Source organism: Tachypleus tridentatus, chromosome 7 (assembly GCF_004210375.1).
Source record: "Tachypleus tridentatus isolate NWPU-2018 chromosome 7, ASM421037v1, whole genome shotgun sequence".
In the NCBI taxonomy this organism is placed as follows: Eukaryota; Metazoa; Arthropoda; class Merostomata; order Xiphosura; family Limulidae; genus Tachypleus; species Tachypleus tridentatus.
In genome coordinates, this window is record NC_134831.1 from 149,242,822 (window position 1) to 149,269,149 (window position 26,328).

Consider the following 26,328-nt stretch of genomic DNA (forward strand, 5'->3'; position numbering starts at 1 on the left):
AGCTGATCAAATTAATTTATTTCAACAATTAATGATGAATGTATATATAAAACAAAACATTTTGCACTCGATAACTTGATATATATCCAATTTTACTTCATAATTATGAACTGTACATATAACAAATCTAAATATTGAGGTAAATATAATAACCATTCAGAATTTGTATGTTTAAGTACAAAAAAATAGTTTATGACTTGCTATAACTGTAAAACTGGCTAAAGTAATATTAAGTTAAATTTACCCACAAAATTTCTTAACATATAACTGTGCAAACAATTTTCAATTTCTATTGAGCATTTTTGATATTTGGATTTTTTATAACTTACAACTCAGAAAACCATAAAAATCCAAAAAAATAACAGCAGGAACAATAAGTGAATTACAAAAAAAACTATCTAAAACTTAAAGAATTAAAGTAGTTCTCACAAACAATTATTAGTTAGCATATTCATAATAAAATGCACAAAAACTAGTTTTCTTTTCTCACACATTTAGTTTGATTTCTGTCAGTTGCTCCTACAAGTTAGCCTGATTTGAGCTATTAACAGCACTTTTAATTGCATGTACCAAATCACAGACATCATCACACAATATATTATTTTCTTTATGCTTTCTTTGGCACTATATAAAATTTGATAGATGTGCAATACCTCATTCACTTAAAGTACATTTGCAACAAGTTCTTATATGTTAAGTAAGAAATACAATGGGGTTAACTATCAAATTTCTCTAATTATTATGAAGTTATATAAAGATAAATACAATTAACACAAGCTAGTGGCAAATATTTAGCAACTGGTGCAAAATAATCTATGTTTTTCTTTTCAGCTGCATTCTTTCATATTAGTGACTAATTTTCACAATGTGCATTCAATACTATATGGTAAAACCTAACAACACTGATCAGTTTTTCCAAGAATAGATTCAAAGGACCCCTCTTCCCTTTTGTTGAAGACCAATATTTCCACTATAATTAAGGATGAGTTTAAGAGTACTATAAAATGTTACAAAGGTTGCAAGATTTAAATCGACTTTTGTAACTTCTGCCAGCCTTGTGCCTTTTGAAATTGTTGAAAACCATTTTTGAAAATATCAACAAGGTTTGGTGCAACTGACATTGAAACAGTAAACTTTTGTAATTATATATCAGTGTGAATTTTAACTTTTCAGTTACAACCTGAAGCCAAATTTCAATACACTGTTTGAAGTGATTATGGTAATTGGAGAAAACGTTCCTACGTCAATATAACAAGAAAGAGCAAGTTTTTTTTTGTATACTTTTGTAAATTAGTGTAAAGAAGTTAATATTACTCATATTTGTGATTTTTTGTTATAATATATATCCATAAAACTACAAAACTGCAGAGTTGTTACTTTCTTGTTTTCTTAAGTATTATACAGTACAATAACACAGAATCAAAAACACAATACATATTAACTTAAAGTAGAAATAACTAAATTCCATAGAGGTACAGTAATAAATATTTCTGTTTTTATATTACATATTTCCTAATAAATTCAAACAATTGATTAAGATATCAAATCAGTATTACATCAAGTTTGTAGATTGTAGTTGTCTATCAATGAACGACAAAGCTTATTTTTAATTATCCTGTTTGCAAGTTATGTTAACGAGTTGTCTTAAAATATTTTAATCTAGCATTCCAATTTGTGTCATTCTGACCACATTTTGTCAGTTGTGCAATACTGTCTGTGTTTTTCACTTTTATTAATTCTAAAAAATAATATAATTACTTTAACTCTTTTACTGCCACTGAAATATGTCCTCCTAAAAGCACTTCTATGGAACACACTATATAACCATTATTTACCCTTGACAAGTGTGATATTAGTCATGTGTAAGTTTGAAATTTTATACCCCATGAAGAAAGGATATTTCTCTCTTCAGTAGAGTGAGTGATTTAACTGAACAATTGGTAATAATCAATTATCTATGAAAAGCAACTGCATTGATTAATATCATAGCATAACCCAATTGGTTAATCAAAATTAAGAATTAAATTAATTGGAATTATACCTGATTAATTAATATGATTTTCATAAAATAATCAATTAATGAAATTAGGGCTTCAAGTTATTTCAATTATCTAAGTAACAGGAATATTGCTATTATGATTATTTGGTTTTTACCTACCACTAATAATCTAAAATTCAAAAAATGTTTGTTTCTTCTTTAAGTACAAAGTTTACATAATGGGCTTTCTATATATTGCTCAGTTTTAAGCCTTACAAGTTTTTTGTTTTTTTATTTCACATTTATTCAGCTTTGGTAAATCATGGAGAGAGGGAAAAAGCTACTGAGACAATCTGTTTCTGCCACTAATTTTGAAACGCTGACTAGAAGGAAGGCAACTAGTTGGTAACATCTACTGCCAACTTTTTTTTCTTTTTAACTTTCTGACTAGAGGGAAGGCAACTGGCTGGTAACACCCACTTTCAACTTTTTTCTTTTTAACTTTCTGACTAGAGGGAAGGCAACTGGCTGGTAACACCCACTTTCAACTTTTTTCTTTTTGAATTTCTGACTAGAGGGAAGGCCAGTTTTTGGATTTTTTTTATATTTGAACTTTTGACTAGACGAAACGCCACTAGATAGCAGCACTCTTCTTTTTTTTTAACTATTGACTAACTGGCTGATAACCACTGCCATTTTTTTTTTTTCATTTCTTTTGAGCTGTTGACAAGAAGGAAGGCAACTGTCCGATAGCATCTGAAACCAATATTTTGTTTTGCTTCTAAATGTACCACAGATACAGAAATACTGTACTGACTGATTAATTTAATGCAATCTATTAATAGGTCCATTGATTAATCAGTTAGCAAAAAGCACTAGTTGCCCAGCTTTACTCTTCAAACTTCTCAAAGTTTCTCAGTTACATATAAATAATAAAATACTGAAATTACCACTAACAAGTGTTTACAACGTATATCTTTATGCCATTAACAAAGTTAATGAGTAGAATCTTGTGGCATAAAGCAAAGGTTAAAAGTAAACAAAGTTCTAGAATACACATCAGTAAAAAACACAAAAACCTTTTGCTTATGTAACTAGTAAATTTACACAGAGGCACTGACAGGTACTTAAAAGATTAAGAGCATGAGCCCACAGAACGGGAATTTTCAGTCTCAGTATGATACCAATCATGGTCTTCTATTATGATTTTTGAAGACACCAACTGGGAATTCAGGGCCTATCAACAAGGATTGTGCAATATGTGTACTCTTGTGCTTCTATTTGTTTACAGTTTTATTTGTTCATGAATACATGATATCAGATATCAGTTAAACTAAATGAGAATCAGAAAATTTCTGAACCTGCAAATTTTGTTAGAATGAATAAATTAAATCTTTCTTTTTTTTAATAAACAGTTACTAAAAGGGGTATGAAACCAACAAAATTACTGAGTCTAGTTCATGAAATTTTTATATTACTACCAACAACAAAATTAAATGAGGATAAATATCCAATTTTGACTGAGTTAATAATTATTCAACACCATCAAAAACCCAGAAAACTTTGATATCTTACCTTCAACCTGGAACAATATACTTTTATTCTTTATTTAATTATGAAACATAATTGTTATTGAATAATAATTACATCATTTTTCCTTTATTACAAACCCATCTGTTGCTTCTTCAACATGACTGTCCCTATTCATCCTGACTGGCTAGTGTATGTATAGCCTTATTTTCAATAACCTCCACTTTGACAGGATTTAGAGTAAGTGCTGTTTTCACCATTGCTTTAGCCACGTAACTAGTTGGAACAGACACCAAAGTTGGAAAAAAGCTGAAGATAGGTTTCATTAGTGTAAGAGCTACACGTTCCAGTGGACGGGATTGTCGACGGTTGCAGATCAACAACCTTGTGAAGTAAAATTAGTTAGCTAATCATACTAAAATGAAAACAGGTCTTTAATAAGTAATTCTTGTTTCAACCTGCAGTACCTATGTTAAACAGCTAGAATAAATTACTTGCATTAAATTATAATCAGTCTTATAGTGATGTACTATGACAAACATACACTATTAAAATCTTTTAAAAGTTAGATGCAAAAGATAAATCTCAACTATATATAATGATCTCTATGGGTAACAAGGGACCTGCTGGTCAATGAACATGTTCCCATTCACTTAAAAGAAACTTAAGTCTAACCCGATCACTTAAATATTTATTGAGCCTTCCCTTAAAATCTCTTAAGTTTAAAGCAGCCACTGTATCTGAAAGCAATCCACTTCAAAGTCCAACAAGCAAACCTGTTAGAAAAGTAAAACTGTTTAGTGTGGTAGTATTAATTATACTTTGTGAATTAATATTTCATGACTGTTTAGTTTTTAAATAAGAAGAGAGTTAAAAGCAGGTATTTTTAAAGGTTCTAAGTTATTTATGTCAAGCCTGTGGAAATATCTAGAACACCTCAGTAAGAGATATAAATAGTTGTGAACTAGATAAGAAACCATCAATTGGAAAGGTAGCCAAGAGTAAAACCAAGTGACAGTTTCAGTCAGAGAAATGTTAGAAAACATAAAGTTAATTGTTATAGGGGTGAACAGCCTAACAGTTTATGCATTAAAGTGAGGTTAACAGTTTTCCAACATTTTAGAAGAATTCTTATTCGTAGCCCAACACTGTCCAAACCAAAGGTGAGTACTAGTCTACTAAAAAAAATAGTTGTGCTCCCTTCTTCTATGATCATCACTATTAACAAAAGAAAAATGACAATGTATTAATAATAATAATTCCTTATCAATCAGATGATTTTAATCCTTCTTTTCTTTTTCTTGAGAAAATTTCAGGGCTCTTAAACTTTTTCTGTTATGACAACCTTTTCATCCCAAGTATCATCCTAGTAGCCTTTCTTTGAACCCTTACCTGACAATTTTATGTCCTTATATTAAGGAGTCCAAATTAACCCTAACCAGTAACCTATACAATAAAATTATAATATCTTTAGGAGTTCTAATCATTACTTCTGTAAATAGAATTTAAAATTGTATTTGTTCTACCATTAAACAACAGCACACTGCTTAGATGACTTAAGAAACCAATACACCAGGGTCCTTTTATTTTATAACACTGGTAAGGTGACCTCCATCAAAGTTATACTTAGCTTAAATCATAGTAACCTACATCCATTTAATACAATTAAAGCCTATTATCTGCTGTACTGCTAAAAGATCTAAATGTTTTGTAGAACAGCAGAATCATCCTCACAGATACTGACACCCAATACTTTAATATCATCAATAAATATAACCAAGGCATTGATTGTTACTTTATCCGTCATAATGTTCAGCATCTTGATCTTAAAACATACCTGACATTTTGACTGTTTCATATTTATAAAGTAACAAACTGAACATGAAAGTACTTACCCAGGTCTGAAAATTGAGAGTCTATCAAAACCAATACCCCTTAAATCTTCTTCTGTTAAACCCTTTAAAAAATAATTTTTAATATTTTGTAAAGGTAAAAACAGAAATTGAAATTTTTCGTTTAATACAAATTATAAAGTATAAATACCAAAAACACAAATCTAACAAAGAATCAAACAGTATATTCTACTTCAAAAAACAAAAGTTTAAGCATTAATAAACAGCATAGTACACAAAGTCCGATTTAAGCAATTTCAACCATTTAGTTTAAAATATTACTTCAAATCAACTCAGACTGCAAGAAAAGAGTGTGTAAATGTGAGTTAATAAGTACAAAAGTAGAGTATGTTGTGCAAAAAATTTCAAAACATAAATCAACATGTCACATTAACAACCACAACCAATTCATGTTCTGGTTATAAAGATACGTTTAGAAATTTTAATACAAGGTTCTATCTTGTACTTGTTTGGTCAGTTTGGCATATTACAGAGCAAAGCAACTAGGCTACCTGAGGAAAACATCCAGTAAAAAGTTAAAATTAAGGTAAAATTATTAAAGTTCATAAAAAGGAATCAAAGTAAAATAAAACAAAGTTTAATTTTTAAATTAAAAACATAAATAGTATTAAATCCAATTTTTATATCTAGTTTACAGCAGTAAGAAAGAAACAAAACTACAGTAATACAAGTTTTAAAAGGATTTTCTGTAGCATAATTTTAATTATTATAAATTGCCACGATGACTAATGGGTAAGCTCAAATATCAGGGTTAGACACCTGAAGTTGGCCTTTCCAGTCCTGGTTTAGAGCTATTTGACGTTACAGCCATTTTCTACCTTCATATCAAACTCGTTGTACTTTAATTCTTAAAAAAGGAATCATAATAACAAAAGGTTTAATTTATAAATTAAAAACTAAATAGCATTAAAAACATTTGTAAGGTGGACAGTATCAACATCATCAATGATACTGTCCAACATTATGGATAAACCTTAGGACAAAATATATTTAAAACAGTGCTGTTGTTGAGAGTCATAATGACAGCAAGACAGTAAAATGTGGCTTATTGTGACCTGAGTGTCACACAGACAACACACTTGTGTGTCAATTCCAGATAAAAGAAAACAATGAGTTACAAAACTGTGACCAATGAGTAGTCTAGTTAGAACAACTTCCTCTTTCAGATCCTTATGGAAGCAAGATGGCCAAAGTCCAATAGAGGGTTTTATTTGAAAAAGTTTATTTTCACATTGCTCAGTCCATGTTGACTGCCAACTGGTATGAAGCCAAACCTTGAATACAGGACCAAAGTCCATGTATGAAACAAGAACAGCAGTGATAGCACCAGAGCAGACAATCTAGCTGCAGTGTCAATGAGCTCATTCCTGCAAATACCAACATAGTCTGGAATTCAGAAAATCTGAATAGAAGTAGATGTTAAAGAGAAATGGGCCAGTCAGATTTGAATATCAGTAAGAACAGTATGAGAACAAATGTGAAGTGATTCCAGGGCCAGTAGAGAACTAACCGAGTCAGTATAAATAGGGCAATTTGAGTACTGTTTAGCTTCTATGTGATCCAGGGCAAGAGAAATGGCATACAGTTCAGCAGTAAACACAGAAACTGTAGAAAGTATTCTGTGCACAGCCACTAAACCACAACAAACCATGGCAAAGCCCACAGAGTCACAGGTTTTCAAATCATCCATATAAATGGGAATGGAAAGATGGTTCAAAAGATGTTCAGCAAATAAAAGACGGAATTTCCAATAAGGAGTACTGGCTTTTCTCAAATGACTTAGAGAAAGGTCACATATGGAGATCATAATAAGCCATGATGGGATAGGCTAACCAGTGGATACAGCAATGTTATCCAAGGACAGACCCAATTCATCCAACTGCACCTGGATATGAAGGAACAATGGCAAATCATCTGTTCTGAAAAAGCATGGCCCACCAAAAAAGGAAAACACAACCCCAGGTGGGATGCTGTGGTAAGGAGTGAAGTTTCAAAGCATACAGTAAAGACAGCTGCAAACGGCAGAGGTGTAAAGGAGGTTCATGAGACTCTGTGTACAGGTCAACTGGGGAAGTGCAGAAAGCCCCAGTGCAGAGCCAAAGTCCCCGATGCTCCAGCATATTGAAGGCCGAGGTCCTGACAAAGCCACATACCAGCAACCCACAGTTTAGTTTTGATCGAATAAGAGCACAATATATCTTCAGCATAAAACATTGATCCACTCTCCAAGTGGTGGAAGAGAGGACAAAAAGGATGTTCAGTGCTCTTGTACATTTGACCCGTAGCTACTTGATGTGTGGATAAAAGTCAGCATGGTCAAAGATAGTCTCAGAGACCAAAGGCAGCACAACTTATACAGGTTTGGGATGAATGAAAAGTGTGACACAGAGATAGAGAAGTTAAAAAACAGCACTGAGCAGGGCTCCAATGTTTCTGTAGTCGTCAACATAGAAAGAATGGGAAAGTGTCAAACCCACACAAACTTGGAATCATTTGTCCATTAAAAAATTTTTAATAAAAATGGGCAAATGGTCACATAACTCATATATATGGAGGTCTTGCAAAATGCCATACCTTCGTGTTGTATCATAAGCCTTCTCAAGGTAAAAAAATATTGATAAAAGATGTTATTGTCAGAGATGCCAACTATTTCAAATGACTGAGCGTAATGATTGTAGACAGAGCCCGTACAGATATTGTACAACCACTGGATACAGTTTTGAGTCATCCATGTCTATAGATCCATCTGTGGATAAACTGTAAACACTGTTAGTAAGTATGCTTGAAATCATTTTGCCATCTTCACAACTCAACATTTGTACAATGGCTATAGTTTTGGTTTTAGCACAGCCATATTTTTTTGCTATATCAGAGTCGGGAACATTTGTCTGAATAGATGTCCTGCATGATTGGCTAAAGCTAGGGGTAAATTATGAGCAATGACGAATTGTGTGAACATCACTTCTGCATTTATGGTTTCATATTCTGAATTCTTACTCATAAATGTCGTTATCTGCATCGTTTTTGTCTTCACCTCAGCCTTTTGTTGGTGAGATGCCAATTTTGTATGTCTGGAATAATCGTTTATCCTGTCATGCACCACAGAAAAATCGATGTGGCAAACTGTACAAAACACATGACTGTCACTGACTTTTGATGCAATGACCAGATAATTTGCACTATACTCTTTCCTAAGTTTTTGATTCACAGTTTTAGTCCTTTTAGATTTGCCAAAACAAGACAATCTGGTGAACAAGGCCTCTTTTTTTCCATCTTGTGAACGGTCGCATTGGTGTTTCTATGAATGTTAGAGACAGAGATGGGTGTTGACGTTGATTCATGACCTTTTTTGAACCATGGATGTCAAAAAACTGTTCATATGGTTTGAGAATGATTCATTTGGAGGCACAGAGAGATCTGTCTGCATTCCCACTGTAGGAGTGGAATGAAGTGTTGCAGCATACATTTGAGATGCAGTGGTGGACAGTAACTTTTGAGCATCAGGGTAAGTAGTGTTTTAAATTGTCTTTAAATGTTGCACCTCTTTTTCTTCCAACCACTTAGGGCAAGAACGAAAGTAGGATTGGTGAGAGCTGTTGCAATTAACACAATGAATGTCTGTTTCACACTCACAGGCATCGAGGTCCTTGCTACTGCAATAAGCACATGTCAAGGAACCACAACATAATGTCTTCGAGTGACTGAACTGCTGACACTGAAAACATCAAAGAGGGTTTGGAACGTATGGCCGTTCCTTGCAATTACTATAACCTGCCTTGATGGTAGCACGTGGACACAATGATGTAAATGTTGAAACGAGGACTTTGGCGGGCATCATAATTCCATCTTTGCGAATGGAGATACACCTCACCTCAGAAACTCCTTGGGTGTAGGAACCAGCGAGAATCACAGACTTGGGGACGTTCTTAAAATCACTCTCAACAATAACTCCTTCTGATGAATTCAAAGTAGCATGGAGAATAACCTCAATGGGTATATCCCCAATCACTTTTGAATGTAAGAGGAGTTCACTGTGTTTACATGTGAATGTTTCCACCAGTTTATCATCATAGCAAAGTTTTTTGACTGACTATGGAGAGTCAGCAAGTCCCTGAAGCACCTTCTGAATAAAAAAGGGAGCCATTTGCCCTAAATGTTTGTCTGACAAAGAATGTAATATAAGAAAATGAGGTATGCTACAGATGTTTAAGATTGCCATTTAGAATTTTCAAGATGTGGTCATTTACCAATGGTTTGATTTTTCACTATTCTATTTAAGTTTTTATTTGGGGATCCATAAAAAAAAAAAATACTTTGGTACCCACTGACCCTACCCACCATGGAGCCCTATGAGGGGATGCACAATAATGACAAACAAGGACACTACAGCAACGCCAGTTTCGTGAACACTATACCTAAACACCTGTTGAAAACATCCAGCACTGGTACTTGATTGACCCCAAGACCATCTGTCTACAGGTATTCAAAGCCAAAGTAGTGTGTTAGTGTTGCACCCCTCAACCACCAAGATCCTCTCCTCCCCTTCACGAGTCACCTTGCACGAGAAACACATGAGTGGATGTTTAGATTCCAGAGGAGGTAAACAGAAAGAAGAGAACCTTCCCTGGGAAGTCCCCTCACCACGTACAGCATTCCACATCAAAGAGCCCTTGTACTTAATAGCACTGGAAAGAAAAGGCATACTGATCAACTTTAGGTAACAGGACTATACATAGACATCTGCAACAAGTTGTACCCCAACAGTGGTAAGTAAAGTGTAAAGTGAGAATACACAAGTGTAAAAGTTATTGGAAAAATGCTGTCTCCATGCCCTAAGAAGAGTATGCAAGATAACCAAGAAGAATCTCCACCTTAACTCTTTCCAAATTGGTTATCGGTCAAAGGTCATGTCACTGAATTTGTTGACTTGTATTTAAAATTTTATTGAATTACTATTTTATTAAATTATCTTCTTAAGTTTGATATCAAACTCTATATTATGATTGCAATTTTCATATCATATGTTATTTAATTTCTTAATTTCAATGTAAATATTAAACAAATGCACCTAAGCACTGACTTTTTTGTGTTATGTGGCATGTTTAATGCAACACTTGTTCATATTAGATGTTTGATGTCCAAATACAAAGTCTATAGTTTTGCACAAATTAGGAACTCAAATTACAGATACTGACAAGCTAGAATATAAATAAAAACATTTATCTTTAATATTTGCTGAGCTATGGTTATATTTAGTGAATCAAAGTGACTCTGCTCACCTCTTTCCATTTTTGAAAAGTCCCTTGTATACACTTACTTCTACATATGACATGTGAATAACAAACTGGAAGCTCAGAATGCTCCCTTAGATATTTTCTAAGCCATTTTTGAGTATAAAGGCATCCTCTTTCCTTCAAGACAAACCTTCAAGCAGGTAATTTGAAACTTTAGTCTGTTCATTTTTTTTTAAAAAGATACAATACAGCTAAGTTACTAAACTCAATAAATTATAATGGAGTTCTATGGTTTCAATGAAGTAATTTTGGTTTTTTGGTTATTCAAATGTGTATATAAAACCTAAAAAAAAAAAGAAACTTTCATTTCATATCCTCCTTGTGAGAAATTTAAAGCTTTTAGTGAGCTAAGATAAGCATTAAAAACTGCAAAAGTTGTAACTAGAAGAAATAATTGTGTGCTTTATTTATTTATTTACTATTCTACATTTTAACAAAAATATGTTTAAGAACTTGTTTGTAAATAGCAATAAGTTATATACATATATCATTTATAACAATTGAAATGTATGTATTTTACCAAATACTAATGCACTAAAACACAGCAAAGATAGGTCACTTTGTAAAAACTAAAGGTCAGTATTATATTATTGGATATGGTAATGATTGCATGTGACTGGTGGCATTGTAACTTCTGCACTGTTAGCTAAGCATGGCTGAAAGATTAATATAATAAAAATAATAAATCTGTATATCTGTACAAACTTGCAAGATTTAAGCTATTTAGTCTTAACATTTATGTGTTTGTTTTATAATCTGTAGTCATTCTAGAATGAAAAAAATCAAAATTTATGTTCACTTCCTACTTTTATATAGTGGTTATAATATTGGTCAAATTGACTGAGCCCATTCAGAGATTTGTTAGTGAATGACAAAATATAAAGTTTTTCTCAAGAAATGTTTGATAAAACTATCTGGACATAAAGTTTTGCACATGAAATTTGAAAATTTTCTGATGCACAAAGTTATTTTTAATCTTAAAGTAAAAATCATTTTGCATGTCAGACAGGCAACAAAAATAAAAGAAGGCAAAAAACATTGCTTAATAAACCTTAAGCTTCAGTAAAAAAGAAAAAAGATATTTTGCATATGAAACCTTTGTAATACTAGAATGAAAACAACAATAAGCACAAAATGGTTATGAGGTTGGACCTAGAGACCAAGCCCAAACTAAAAGTGTTAGTAATATATACACAAAATGTTTCAATAACACATTTGCTCAACTGTCACATACTGCCTGGAGCTAGTGAATGAAATGGGTATTCATATTATTCTACATGAAGACATGCTGGTCAAACTGTTGGACACAGTAGTTTTCTTACACGAGATGGATTATTGAAAGTTTGTCTTTTATATCAGCAGCTACATTGTAAAACTATGGTCAACATACATAGTAATCAGACAGGGCATGAATGGAAGACAAGATTACATGGGATGGAACATAAAACTACAACACATTTTCATATGTATTCAACATCTTTAGAGTAGTTGTTCATATCATATTATTATTATTTGAGTTCATAATATGTACATCAATCAGCAATCTTTTGTTTATAGTACAAATATAATACCTGAAATAAGAGATTTGAAGAAATTATTATATAAGTTTAATTACCAATATATATACTATTTACCCTAAGAATACACCAAGCTGTTGCACATGTATTAATAACAAAGAAAATTGTGTCTTAAAACATAAAGAAAAACAAAAAACAACTGAGTGATATAACACAGGGCAATACAAATACCTTTAAAGACCAAAATGGTTTACTATCACTGAATTTCAATTTTTCATTTTTAATCTGCATTTAACTTAAGTCTTCAAATAATAAAACACATTTTGTTTTTTTGAAAAATTAAGTGGACTTTCCTTTTTGAAAATGTTAACACAAAGGGACTATGTTAAAAAACAACAATGAAGAATTCACTAAAAAGATGGTATAAAATGCCACACAAAGTTCTATAAAATTCAGTACATTATAAAATACAAGAAGTACCATATGATTACTGGTAATTGGCAGAGGAAGGAGATAAATGAAAAGTTTACAATTTAGTTCTATAGGCGAGGTAATGTTTGAATCCATAAAGAGTTACTACTTGTAAATCTTACCTTTGTTTTATGGTAAAGAAGTTTACTCTTATGATTAGCACCACTGCTAGAGACAATTAGGAAATGTTTGCATCCATGTTGCTTGGCTATTTTGGCACTATTGACCACATAATCATGATCAACTTTGATGAAACCATCCTACAAAGAGTTAATTGCAGGTTTCTCCATTAGGTGCACATGTAAGTTATGGATCTCAAATCTTGTAATAGCATAAAAAAACATACTCTGAACAAAACTGTAAATTTTTAAGATGAAACAATGGAAAAATAGTCAAAATAAACATTTTAAAATATGATCTTAAAAAGGTTTTGATTCTCTCTTCTCCACTAATAAAAACACTTACCAATATGAATAAACATGTTTGTTTCTTTTAAAACATTGATAGAATGTATCTATCAATAGAACAATAAGCAAAAAAATCTAATTTGATTAATTTAAATTTTGAGTCATAAAGACAGCTAATAAATTTGATAGGATAATATGTGCAAGTGTATTATTTATAGTTCAAAAATAAGCAACAATTTGTTAATATTACCATCCTCTAGTGAGTCTTACCATTACTTGCAATCCTTTCTATTACACATTTTATCTGTTTTTCATATGAATCAGTAGGTTGTTTTATGTTTCTTTTTATGTGAACAATATGTACAAGTAAAATACAAGGAAGAGATAAATTTTGCTTAAGTTTTGGTTTCAATATTTGATACAGTACAAGTTAGGCTCAGTCAACTTACTGACCCAGTAGCCACCAAGTAACTGTGAAACTATACATACTATAACTATGAATGTACTTGGATGTATCTTCACGAAATTTGTTTTGGTTTTAGTAAACATGACAAGTTTGTTGTACACAAATTATACTTTTATCAGATTTGTGTGCAAATTTAACAAAATCAATATTAACTCATGCTAAGAATGAAAATACATCTTTTTGCTTTAGTTTTTTTTAAATTAGTTTGAATAATCTCTAGAACTTCTTAAATGAATACAAGGTTGTTTGTTTTTTTTTCCACAAAAACTTTGTACTTTATCTCTTACCTTTTCTATCCTGACACTAACTGTATCAAAGCCATCAATGTACAGTGAAATGAAAATTTTTAAAATATGAAATAAAATGAATAGCTTGCTTTTTATTGAATGACTAGAGTGTGTAATAGATAGACAGTTAAAATTATCTTTGCTAATAGCTTCTGCTTTTAACTTTCTCACATCTGCTTTCTTAAAATCTTACAATTTTATTACTATACTCTGGACACTCTGGCATGAAAATCAATATAACACAACAAGAGAGTTTAGGGTAAACAAACAATAAGGCTGAAGCAAATGAAAAGCATTCTGCAAGTTTCTCTACTGACTGTTCTTATGAAAGTTTGTCATTTTTTATTATTTACGTTTTAGTATTAGACCTATTAATTTTCTAACTATTAAATTATAGTTACTTTTGTTAAAAATAAATAAAAGTAAACAAAAACAACAAGCAAACAAGAAATTCAGCACCACTTACTCAGGCATTAAACTATTTGTACTTGGAAGATGCAATTCAGTAACCCTACTTTTTCACACAATATTGCTTGTTCAAAATATAATTCATGTAGCTTGAAAATATACATTTTGAAGCACTAAATATGTACAAAACACTAGTAAAGAATATTCCCAATTACTATAATGTACCTGGTTTACTAATTAAACATAAATAGGTTTAAAAAGTAATTCCATTACAGCCCAGAACAATGACTTTATTCAACACACATCAAGCTTTTATTAAAAACTACTTTGTCTGTCAAAACAAAGCAAACAAGCTTAAGATTCCTGCGAGTTGCAATATGCTCTTTTTATTGATTATAAACATGTGCATCAGGTAAGTATGCATGAGTGAATAAACTGGTCTGAAATGCATAAATAGAAGATACTTCTCTAGAGTTTAATATATGTGTTGATATCTCAGCAATGCAAGAAGATAGGAGGTTCAAATTTTATATTTTTCTTTCAATATGTGTGGTTTGTGATTCTAATTGGTTAAGCACCATAGAAGCTGTACCATTGAAGCCATAAAATCTAAATTAATGGATTAGAGGGCAGATGTCTTATGTTACAAAAGAGTGGAAAGTTAAACTTTTTAAGTATATTTCCTTCTTAAATTAAAACTTGTATAATATTAAAATTTGAATTAAAAACTATGTTTTCATGTCATGTTTATTGACATACATTAATATTCAAATTATTTAATTAAATATTGAATAAAAATTAATAAAATGGTCATGAGATGTATACTACATGGTCAATTAAATTGACAGATCCATATGTGTATGGGGTTAAATAATTATCACTGCAAGAACTACAGGTATTTTGATTTCTAAAACACACCCCAAAATTGAAATGCTTTCAAACATTACTCAAGTTTTGGAGCTTTTGTTTTAAATTTACTACACCTTTTATACATGCTCCTATATTCTAAATCTTTAAATTTACTAATCCTACCATTCTACTAAAAGTCCAGTGTAATACAACTGTAAGTTTATACATGCTCCTATATTCTAAATCTTCTATCAAAACAAGTATTTTGATTTTATAGTGGTTTATAACACTTACAGTTGTATTACACTGGACTTTTAGTAGAATGGTAGGATTAGTAAATTTAAACACTTTCAAGCACCTATTCTGAGATAAATATACATATTGAAACTTAACTGATTAACATTTTTATATTTTACAACTTCTGACTATTTTGAACAATTTTGAAAATATCAACACTTTTCTTAAACTTTGATTACATCTGTAATTTAAAAAGACAAGTAGAATACACACCACACCAGCTATTCCTCTTGTTGTTCCTAAAGAACAAAATCCAATTTCCAAATCTTGAAAAGCATTACCATAATCTTCAATCTTTTCAAAATCTATTACACGTTGTTCCTGATATATAAAACAAAAAGAGGAAGTGTTAAATCAAATTTCAACATGAAAATTTATATTCAGGATAACAAGAATTTATATAAAAAACTATGTAATATAAGAAAGAAAATAATTTTAGATTTTAATTCATATATCCGTGTATATATTATATAAATATATGTAAAATCCTATCTGACAGTGATAAATTTATCACATTTCTCCTAATTTGTGATCAGAAATTGTTAGCTTGTAAATAATAAGTTGCATATAAATAAACAATTCCCACCAGTTCAGGTTTTTACTACCTTATTAAGGTCTATTATAAATTAATTTATATAATGTATCCAACGTATCTATAGTAATTTTTCTATTGGTTTTTCTCTATGTTTTCTCTCTTTAAATTGTCAAAGAATGAAACACTTGAAGAAAATTGGAATACTTTTAAAAAACATTAAAGTCAACAATTCACTAAGTTTTTTTATCTGCAGTAGTCACCAAAAACTATTATTTTTTTCTGTAAAATAGTTTATAACATGTAGTTCTGGAATAACATTACTTAACAAAGATAAACACTGATAACTGACTTTTACTGTAAGTATGTTTAAATTACACAAGGAGATAACATCATCTGTTATATAAACATAACTTATCAATTGAGTACACATTCATTTAATACAGTTTGTGCTTGATAATTAAAACAGTTTGTAATTTTAAAAAACAAGCATTTCTCATTTATAGCACATATTCAACATTTGCTAGTTTTTCATAAGAACTTAGTCTATTTTAGTTACTAACATATTTTGAAAATGGTTCTTCTTTGATCTTTCTTCTTCCAATCAGAACAATTTCTGAAAACCTGGATTCAGCTGATACTGCATTCAGTAACTCTTTTCCAACTTCACCAGATGCTCCAAGAATAAAAACAGAAAAAGGGGGCATATCTGTAGCTTCCATAGCCATCACACTATTCAGTATATAAATAAATAATATATATATAGACACACGTGTTTTAAATGTTATGTTATACTACTATCTAATTATAAAAAAAATTATTCTGATGTTTCTTTTTGAATTACTTTAAAACCATTAATTACATTCTAATCAAACTACAATTTTAGTATTCTTTTCACTACAAGGCTACAAAACTTAAAACCAAAAATAAAATTATAATTACTTACACTTTAAAATTTGTTATTAAATACATTAGTATTCTGCATTTGGTCTAATACATAATAAACTTATAACACCATTTAAATTTACTTTTGGCAACTTGGCTATTTGTAAATTCAGCTTGGTGTTATTCATTTTCTGACCCTTATTGACCAAGTGGCTTGTTATTACTTCATTCATATATGCTTTTTCCATTTTCCATATTCCATTTTCTACCATAACTATTTAAAACTACATACAAGACTGCCTTTCATAACTCAACTCTGATCTCTTAAGTACTCATCCAATTTCCTCTTAAATACCTTCACAGTTATACCCAATCAACTAGTCTTTCCCACGACACCCACTGATGTGTTTTTCTTAGCTAATCCTTTGTGTAGCACCTTATCCAAATAATGTCATATTTCAATGATTTTATAAAGCTTTTTTTTATTAGACTTTACAATTTATTTCATTGTAGAAGTACATGTACAAGTCTAACTAGCTATACTAAATTTCCTTTACAGACAGTAGTAGTAGCAACTATCCACTCCTCTTGCATAAGCTTACTATCTACTGTCCTACCAAAAATAAGAGAGACTTTAATCTTTGACCTCCTTATAAAATTTCTGAAGAAAAAAACTTGTCTGTACCTGATGCTTTATCAATGTTTAATCTATAAAAATTTTTACAGTTCTTATCACCAAAAGATTAATGTCTACACAGCTCAGGAAAATTTCAATATTTCCTACAGAATACTCAGGGCAAAAGTATTCTTAATAACTTCTATTGTATAGAAATAACAATAAATTCAAAAGCCAAACCATCTCACAGTCTTCAATAAGTCCTTCCAATAGGCACCATTTAAAGGCTAAATCCCCATATTAACATTTTACTTACCTTGGACATATTTAAAAAAGCTTTGATATTAGTTTTAACACTATCACCAAGCTGTTTCCCATAAACCCCTTTTGATTTGATAATGTTTTAAAATGAAATACCCATAGCTTTGTCAGTCAGTTTTGACTTCTCAAACTTACTTGTCCCTGCTTTTTTTTCCCTTTTATGTAACTGGGAAGTTGGAATGAAAATGAGGGATGTGGATTAAGTAGGCTTAGGAACAGAAACAGAAGAGTGATGTTGAAAAAGATGAGAAACCATGAGAAACGATGTCAGGCAGTCTCAGCCTGGTTATCCAGTAAGTCAGGAACATCCCTAAGAACCTCCAGAAAAGGAAAAACAGCCTGACAAAAATCGTAGAGATAAATGTAAGGGAGGCATACACTGATTTGGAGAGTATCCTGTCTAACATGACACAAAAGAAGAGAGCAAAAGATGAATTATATGTAAATGTTGTAATAAACCTCTTCAGAAAATCATTTCATCAAGTGATGAAGTGCTTCAGAAATAAGATGAAGTGACAAGAGGTAATGCAGGAGGGTGGGAAGAAAGATAAGAAGACATGAACGTTGGGCAATAAAATTGGAAACAGCAAGTCAAAATCATTATCATCCTTGTCATATTCAGACTGAAAAGAATAAATATTGGATAAATGGATGGGAAGAGACCCAATATACATCAAGGAAGCTGTAACATGCTGAACAATGGCTGTTACATCCTTCACAAACAATCAGCTTCCAGTAGCCACTAGACACAGGTCCCATGTAATGAACATATACTCAATCACAAGATGAAGTGTCAGTTACTGTCATATGAGAAGTCATAATGGTAGGTAATCACCATTGTTCTGGTATCTTTAAAATGAAATTAAAAATATTATCATTGTAAGATATAAACATTTAAACAGGGAGCTAGGATAAGAATTAGCTTAGTCATAAACGACTGCAAATCTTAAGTACTTAACAGTTTTGGAACATGTCCATTCTAGACAACGGTAAATAATTAAGTTAATTTGAACACAAGTACTTTAGGAGCATAACTGTGCAAGAAGATTTTGTTCCCTTCCTGTTAATGGAGGGCTATCATTACTTGATTACATCATGCACTAACACAGTTCTTGTTCAATGTGTTTTTAGGTGGGAGGTAGCTCAAGGTTAGTGACATGCAAATCTCATATGCAGAAGTGTGAAGAAATCAATGAGACAAGAAACCATTTTAGAAACACTAATTTGGATTTGTTGATTATTTTTAGGTCTTGTTATGCAAAATCATAATGGCAACATTTTATTGACTTATATAATTGGTACAGTTTAAAATAATAATAATTAAAAACTGTTAGAACTCTTTAAGTATAAGAGTCAGTCCCAGGGACTGAACTCGTAACTATTTAGTGCTTATTATAATTTTCATTCTATTACTTTTACATAAATAGATGTACGTTAATGACATTTGGTAAATTACCAGTAAATATTACAAGGCTTTCATATGAAAGATATCATTTTTACCGAAAATCTTAAAGTCAAATGTTTTTGAAAAATAAACCTTATATTTTATGTTATTTTTACTAATAAATCCTTGTATGGATTCAGTCAACTTTCCGAAACTCATATCCACCATATAATACCCCCTCAGTGTGGATTCCTATACGAGGTTGGGGACCTCCCAGGAAAGGTTCTGTTCTTTCAGTTTACCTCCTCTGGAATCTAAACATCCACCCATGTGTTTGCTGTATGTGGCAACCCATGAAGGGGAGAGAGGATCCTGGTGGTTGAGGGGTCCAACCCTAACATACCACTTTATCCTTGAATTCCTGTATATGGGTGGCCTTGAGGTGGCCCCCCTTGGGTCAATCAAGTACCAGTGTTGGATGTTCTCAACAGGTATTGTGGACATTGTGTCTGATGCTGGTGTTTGGGTATAGTGCTCACAAGACCCTGGCGTTGCTGCAGTGTTCTTGTTTGACATTGTAGTGCGTCTCCTTGTATGGCTCCATGGTGGTGGGGTCAGTGGGCACCGAAATTTTCCTATCTTTATTATGGACTCCAATTAAAAATCTTAATAAAATAGTGAAAAAACAGTCTATAGGTAAATGGCCACATCTTGAAGATCCTGAGCAGCAAACCTCACCATCTGTAGCACCTGTTGTACCTCATTTTCTTATATTGCACTCACTTTCAGACAAACATTTAAGGCAAATGTCTCCCTTTTTCATTCAGAAGGGACTAGAGGGACATACTGGCTCTCCAAAGTCAGTAAAGAAGCTTCGATCTGGTGACATATTGATGGAAACATCCACATCTCAATAAAGTGAACTTCTCTTGCATTCAAAAGCCATTGGGGATATACCTATTGAGGTTATACCTCATGCTACTTTGAATTCATCATGAAGTTATTATTGAGAGGGATTTGAAGAACATCCCAGAGTTAGAGATTCTTGCTAGTTTCTCCACCCAAGGAGTTTCTGCAGTGAGGTGTATATCCACTCGCAAAGATGAAATTATGGTGCCGACCAATGTCCTCATTCTTACATTTACATCACCACGTCCGCCTGCCACCATCAAGGCAGATTATCTTAATTGCAGAGTATGGCCATACATTCCAAACCCTCTCCAATGTTTCCAGTGTGCAGCAGCAAGGACTGTGATGCCCATGAGTGTGAAACAGATTTTCATTGCATCAATTGCAATGACTCTCACCCATCCTACTTTTGTTCTAAATAGTTGGAAGGTGCAGCATTTAAAAACGATTCATAAATATTACTTATCCTGAGGCTCGAAAATTGCTGTCCTCCACCTCATCTCAGACATATGCTGCTGCACTTCGTTCCATAACGACAGTAAGAGTGCAGACAGATCTCTCTGTGTCTGCAAAAAATGATTCTCCGAACAAATGAAAAGTCTTTTGACCTCCATGGTTAAAAAAGTTGATGAATCAATTTCAACACCTATCTCTATTACATACATTCTAACATTACATACATTCCTTACATACATTCCAACAAACCCAAAGATCCACATCCTTTGGTTCCATGTACAGGCATCTCCTCGGATACATCTTCTTCTCCCACCCCAAGATGCAAAACAAACATCTGTTCACTTCTTCAGTCACTGGAATCCCATTCCAACAGCAAAGACCTGCCCAATCGACCCAAGATAGGATCCATGAGGTCGATAGACTTCCCACAAATAAGGACAGTAAGGAAAAACGGCATGGTCATAAACAGAAGGATTCTCCACCTATTTTGCCTACACATAAATGAAATTTGCCACCCTGATACAATGGAACTGTGAAGGCTTACATTCTAACCTGGATAAGATCAAAATACTGATTGCTTCCTACCACCCTCTATGTCTTTCTTTACAGGAAACATTTCTGAAACCTGCCGATACAGTCATGTTTCGGTGGTTTTCTTTGTACAGAAATGACATGCTGTGTGATGGACAAGTGCATGGAGGGGTGGCACTGTTGGTTGATCAACATGTGCCCACCCTGTCTTTGCTACTCAACACACCCTTGGAGGCCGTAGCCATCCGTGTTTCCTTGGGCCATACCATCACTGTTTTTTCTCTCTACCTGTTGCCTGGAAAGACATATGATCAATCAGACCTTAATGCTCCCATTGAATAGTTGCCATCTCCCTTTTTCATCTTGGTTGACTTTAATTGCTTTGACGAGCTGTCTCTGTAAGACCTTAGAGAGGACGGTTAATGCTCATCTTGTTTGGTTCCTCGAATCAAACAACCTCATCTTGCCCACCCAGTGTGGATTCCAACGACATTGCTCCACCACGGACCACCTGATTTGACTTCAAACGACAATCAGAGAAGCCTTTCTCAAACAACATCTTGTATCAATATTCTTTGACATTGAGAGGGCTTATGATACAACATCCAGGTATGGCATTTTGCGAGAACTCCATATATATGGGTAACATGGCCATTTGTCCATTTTTATTAAAAATTTCTCAATGGACAGGAAATTCCAAGTTTGTGTGGGTTTGACACTTTTTTGTTCTTTTTTACAGGAACTTGGGGTCCCTCAGGGCTGTGTTTTGCCATCACTGAATGACTCCCTCTCACTGTTGCAAACGGGCTCTATTTCGATGACTCTTACATCTCGTGTCAGTCGTCGAACGTGAGATATATTGAGCAGCAACTACAAGCTGCCCTCCATCGTGTACTGAAGTGGATTATGGCAAACGGCTTTAATTTCTCTCACTCTAATACTGTTTGCATGCACTTTTGCTGCCAACGGGGTATTCACCCTGATCCTGAACTCTGTATTGGTGAAGTTATGCTGCTTGTAGTTCCTGAGACCAAGTTCTTGGAACTTATCTTTGACTGTAATCTGACCTTTATACCACACATTAAGCAGCTATGGGTCAAATGTACAAAAGCACTGAACATCCTCTGTGTCCTCTCTTCCACCACTTGGGGAGTGGATCGATGTCCTATGATAAAGATATCTTGTGCTCTTATTCGATCAAAACTCAACTATGGGTCACTGATCTATGGCTCTGCCAGACCATTGACATAAAGATGCTAGACCCTATTCATCATCAAGGACTTTGGCTCTGCATTGGGGCTTTCCACACTTCCCCAGTTCAGAGTCTCATGAACCTTCTTTGAACCTCTGCCATTTGCAACTGTCTTTACTATTTGCTTCGAAACTTAGTTCCTTACCAAAGCATCCCACCTGGGATTGTATTTTCCTTCTTCAGTGGGCCATGCTTTTTCAGAACAGATGGTCTGCCATTGCTCCTTTTGGCCTTCGTACCCAGACGCAGTTGGATGAATTGGGTCTGTCCTTTGATAACACTAATGTATCGACTGGTCAGCCCATCCCACCATGACTTCTTAGAGTCCCCAAATGTGACCTATCTTCAAGTCATCTAAGAAAAGTAGACATTCTTGATTGGAAATACTGAACATCTTTTGAACCATCCTTCCATTCCTATTAATACAGATGGTTCAAAATCAGGTGACTATGTGGGCTCTGCCATGCTTTGTTGTGATTCGGTGGTTGCACGCTGAATCCCCTCTACAGCTTCTGTGTTCACTGCTTAACTGTATGCCATTTCTCTTGCCCTGGATCACATAGAAGCTAAGCAGTACTCAAACTGCACTATTTATACCAACTCACTTTGTTCTCTACTTGCCCTGGAATTGCTTCACATTGGTTTACACCCTGTTCTCACTGATATTCAAAACCTACTGGTCCATTTCTCTTTGACATCTACTTCTATCCAGTTTTTCTGGATACCAGGCCACATTGGTATTCACGGGAACGAGTCGCTGACACTGCAGCTAAGTCTGTCTGCTCTGGTACTATCACTGCTGTGCCTGTCCCATACATGGACTATGGTCCTGTATTCAAGGCTTAGCTCTGTGCAAGCTGGCAATCGACTTGGAGTGAGCAATGTGAAAACAACTTTTCCAACTAAAACCCTATATTGGAGTTTGGCAGTCTTGCTTCCGTAAGGATCATAAAAAGAAAGTTGTTCTGACTAGACAACGCATTGGTCACAGTTTTTTAACTCATCGTTTTCTTTTATCTGGAACTGAAGCACCAGTGTGTAGTTTGTGTAACACTCAGATCACAATAAGCCACATTTTACTTTCTTGTCATTGTTACAACTCTCAACGATGGCATCATTTTAAACATGTTTTGTCCATAACGTTAGACAGTGTTATTGGTGATGGTGACACTGTCCACCTTAGTAATGTTTTTAGTTTTTTAAAGGCCATTAATCTTTTTAATACCATTTAAATTTTTTAATTTATACATTACATCTTTTTAATATGTCTCCCTTTTAAAAATCACAATTCATCTAGTTCAATTTGAAATTAGAAACTGACCGTAACATTAAATAACTCGAAACCATGACTAGATAGGCCAACTTCAGGTGACTGATGGTGGTTTTTGTACTTACAGTTACGACAGAAAGTGTTCGTACCCCTGTGTCCCGAGTGGTTTTTTACTCATAACTTAAAAATATCACGATTAGGCTAATAGACGTATAATATATTATAAATATTATACTAACACAAATTTACATATTTTTTTATGTAAATTAAACGACAAATAAACTGTTTATAAACAAATAACCAAAAATAATAGGTTCAGAAAGTGTTCGTACAGTTCAGAACGTGTGAAAAAACTGATATTCCCGTTAAAGTTTTGTTTTGTTTGGCGAATAAACTACATTATATCATTCCAGAGATAGACACTGGGTTCATAATTATTGGAATTTAGCCAGCAAAAAATGTACTTCCGGCAATTTAGCGCCGACTCCGTCATTATCTGCTTGGTCATCATGGCGAACAGGAAACAACTCTCCAGTGATTTAAAAACCCGAATTATTGTAAAATACAAGTCTCGTGTGTCTCTTTCCGTTATTGCTACACAATTTAATGTGCTGAAATCTATTGTTCAAAACCTGATTGCCAGTTTACAAGATCAACTGCTAACCTCCCTCGTTCCGGACGCCCCACCAAAATTCCAGAGAGAACCAAGAGGAAGGTTCTCAGAGAAGATAGTAGGAACCCTCGTTTAACACGTAATGACATACAGAAACTGGTAAGGGAAAGTGGGGTTGAAGAAGCACTCTACAGTTACGAACATGTTACGCTCTTCTGGGTTCAAAGCATGCCGTCCTCGTAGAACTCCATATTGAAAGCCTGTTCATTGAGAAGAACGATTGAGGTATGCAAGAAAGCATGTAGATAAACCCTTTACCTATGAGAAGAGTATACTTTGGTCAGACGAGACTACAATCGAGCTTTTCGGCCACAATGATGTTTACTATATTTTCCGTAAGAAGGAGGAACGAAATCTTCCAAAGAACACCGTCCCTACAGTTAAACAAGGATGTGGCTCGATCATGCTATGGAGTTCCTTCAGCTCTTCTGGTGTAGGCAGCCTTCACCGCATCAACGGAATCATGAGAAAAGAAGAGTACGTTGATATATTAGGCACTTATATCAAGAATGATGCTCGAAACTTGCGGCTTGGGCGTCGTTGGATCTTCCAGCACGACAATGACCCTAACACACATTGAAATATGTGCAATCCTGGTTGCATAGGAACCATATGAGCGTTCTGGAGTGGCCATCGCAATCACCCGATCTCAATCCAATTGAAAACATTTGGCATGAGTTGAAGATCAGGATTCATCAACGTCATCCGAAAAACTTGCAAGAGTTGGAGGCCTTCTGTAAAGAATGGAAGAAAAGACCAGTCGAGTACTGTCAAACGATCATGGAGTGCTATGAGGAGAGATTGCGCCAAGTAATTCACCTGAAAGGCTACACAACTGACCATTAAAGTAGACGCACGAACACTTTCTGCCCCTCCTATGTTTGGTTGTTTATTTATAAACAGTTTATTTGTCGTTCAATTTACATAAAAATAAATGTAGGACAAAACTACTCACGACGCAGGGGTACGAACACTTTCTGTTGTTACTGTACCTGTTAAGCCTTCCTGACTGACGAGTTATGATAATTAGTTACACTACAGGAAGTCCTTTACAATCGAATTACTGTAGTTTTTCTCTTAACGTTGTAGACTAGATGTAAACGTTGGTTTTATGCTATTTATGTTTTTAACTTTGTTTTGTTTTCCCTTAATTTCCTTTTATGAAGTTTACTAAATTCACTTTTAACTTTTTACTGAATGTTTGACACAGATAGCCTAGCTGCTTTGGGCCGTAAAACACTAAATCAACCAACCAACCATATAAAATTAGGAAATGAATATAAATCATGCCGTTATCGTTCTAGAACGAACGACTTCAGATTATAAAACAAAGACATAAATGTTCAGACTAAATACCTTAAATCTCATAATATTATACATTATGTATACAGTATATGTATTAACTTTATTATATTGCTCTTTCACCCGTACTTGACTAACAATACAGAAGTTAGGTGACGCGGTGCACTCATATTACCGTATCCAATATAAAACTTTCATTTTAGTACAGTGACTTGTATGTGTTTTAGTGGACTAGTATTTACTAAAATACACTCACATTTCAATTTCAATATGAATATAATTATTACTATGTATAAACAGTTTCTTAAATTTATTTTTCTTAAGACACAGAACAACAAATAAATGCTTGAAACACACAATTATCATCTCTTTTACTTGCGACCTTTGCACTCGGGGTTGCTTGTCTTTGCTTGCTAAACCTGAAGAAATTTCGCACAAGAAGGACACGAAATAATTTTTTTTTCAGGTTTTATATATTAGTGGGCTTCTCGTCATTACGAAAAAATCATACGTTACTTCATTAATACCATAAAATTCCATTATAATTTATAAAATTCAATAAGTAACCTGCATTTCAATCTAAAAAAACACAAAATTCCGAACAGACTAAAGATTGAACTTACCAGCTCGTAGGTTTAAATCGACGACAAGAGAAAACGCTGATATATTTGAAAATAGCTGAGAAAAATCACTAAAAGGATATCCTTGGCTTCCGATTAATTATTCACGTTATATATACAAAAATATATATAAGGAACCGTTTTCAGAAAGGAAAGAAGT

At 33.3% G+C, this 26,328-nt stretch overlaps 1 protein-coding gene across 2 annotated transcripts; it reads right to left on the reverse strand.

Moving 5' to 3' along the window:
- Positions 1-26,328, reverse strand: LOC143256884 (protein HTATIP2-like). Of its 2 annotated transcripts, XR_013031594.1 has the most exons (7): positions 26,172-26,328; positions 16,513-16,681; positions 15,631-15,738; positions 12,826-12,963; positions 5,404-5,465; positions 2,481-3,892; positions 1-2,417 (listed from the first exon to the last, which is right to left on the reverse strand). XR_013031594.1 is itself a non-coding variant. In XM_076514695.1 (6 exons), exons 2-6 carry the CDS (start codon positions 16,675-16,677, stop codon positions 3,679-3,681), a joined length of 687 nt encoding a protein of 228 aa, XP_076370810.1. In that variant the 5' UTR covers positions 16,678-16,681; positions 26,172-26,328; the 3' UTR covers positions 1-3,678. The 2 variants fall into 2 exon arrangements, 1 of the variants encoding a protein (XP_076370810.1); XM_076514695.1 differs by having other exon boundaries at positions 1-3,892.

Bases quoted from the DNA above. Each gene is read 5' to 3' on its own strand.
- LOC143256884 (XM_076514695.1), bottom strand. From the start codon at position 16,677: ATGGCTATGGAAGCTACAGATATGCCCCCTTTTTCTGTTTTTATTCTT. The intron at 12,964-15,630 runs GTGTGTATTCTA...AACTCTTTGTAG, and splicing joins CAAGAGGAATAGCTGGTGTG to GATGGTTTCATCAAAGTTGA. The intron at 3,893-5,403 runs GTAAGTACTTTC...TTACTTCACAAG, and splicing joins CTCTCAATTTTCAGACCTGG to GTTGTTGATCTGCAACCGTC.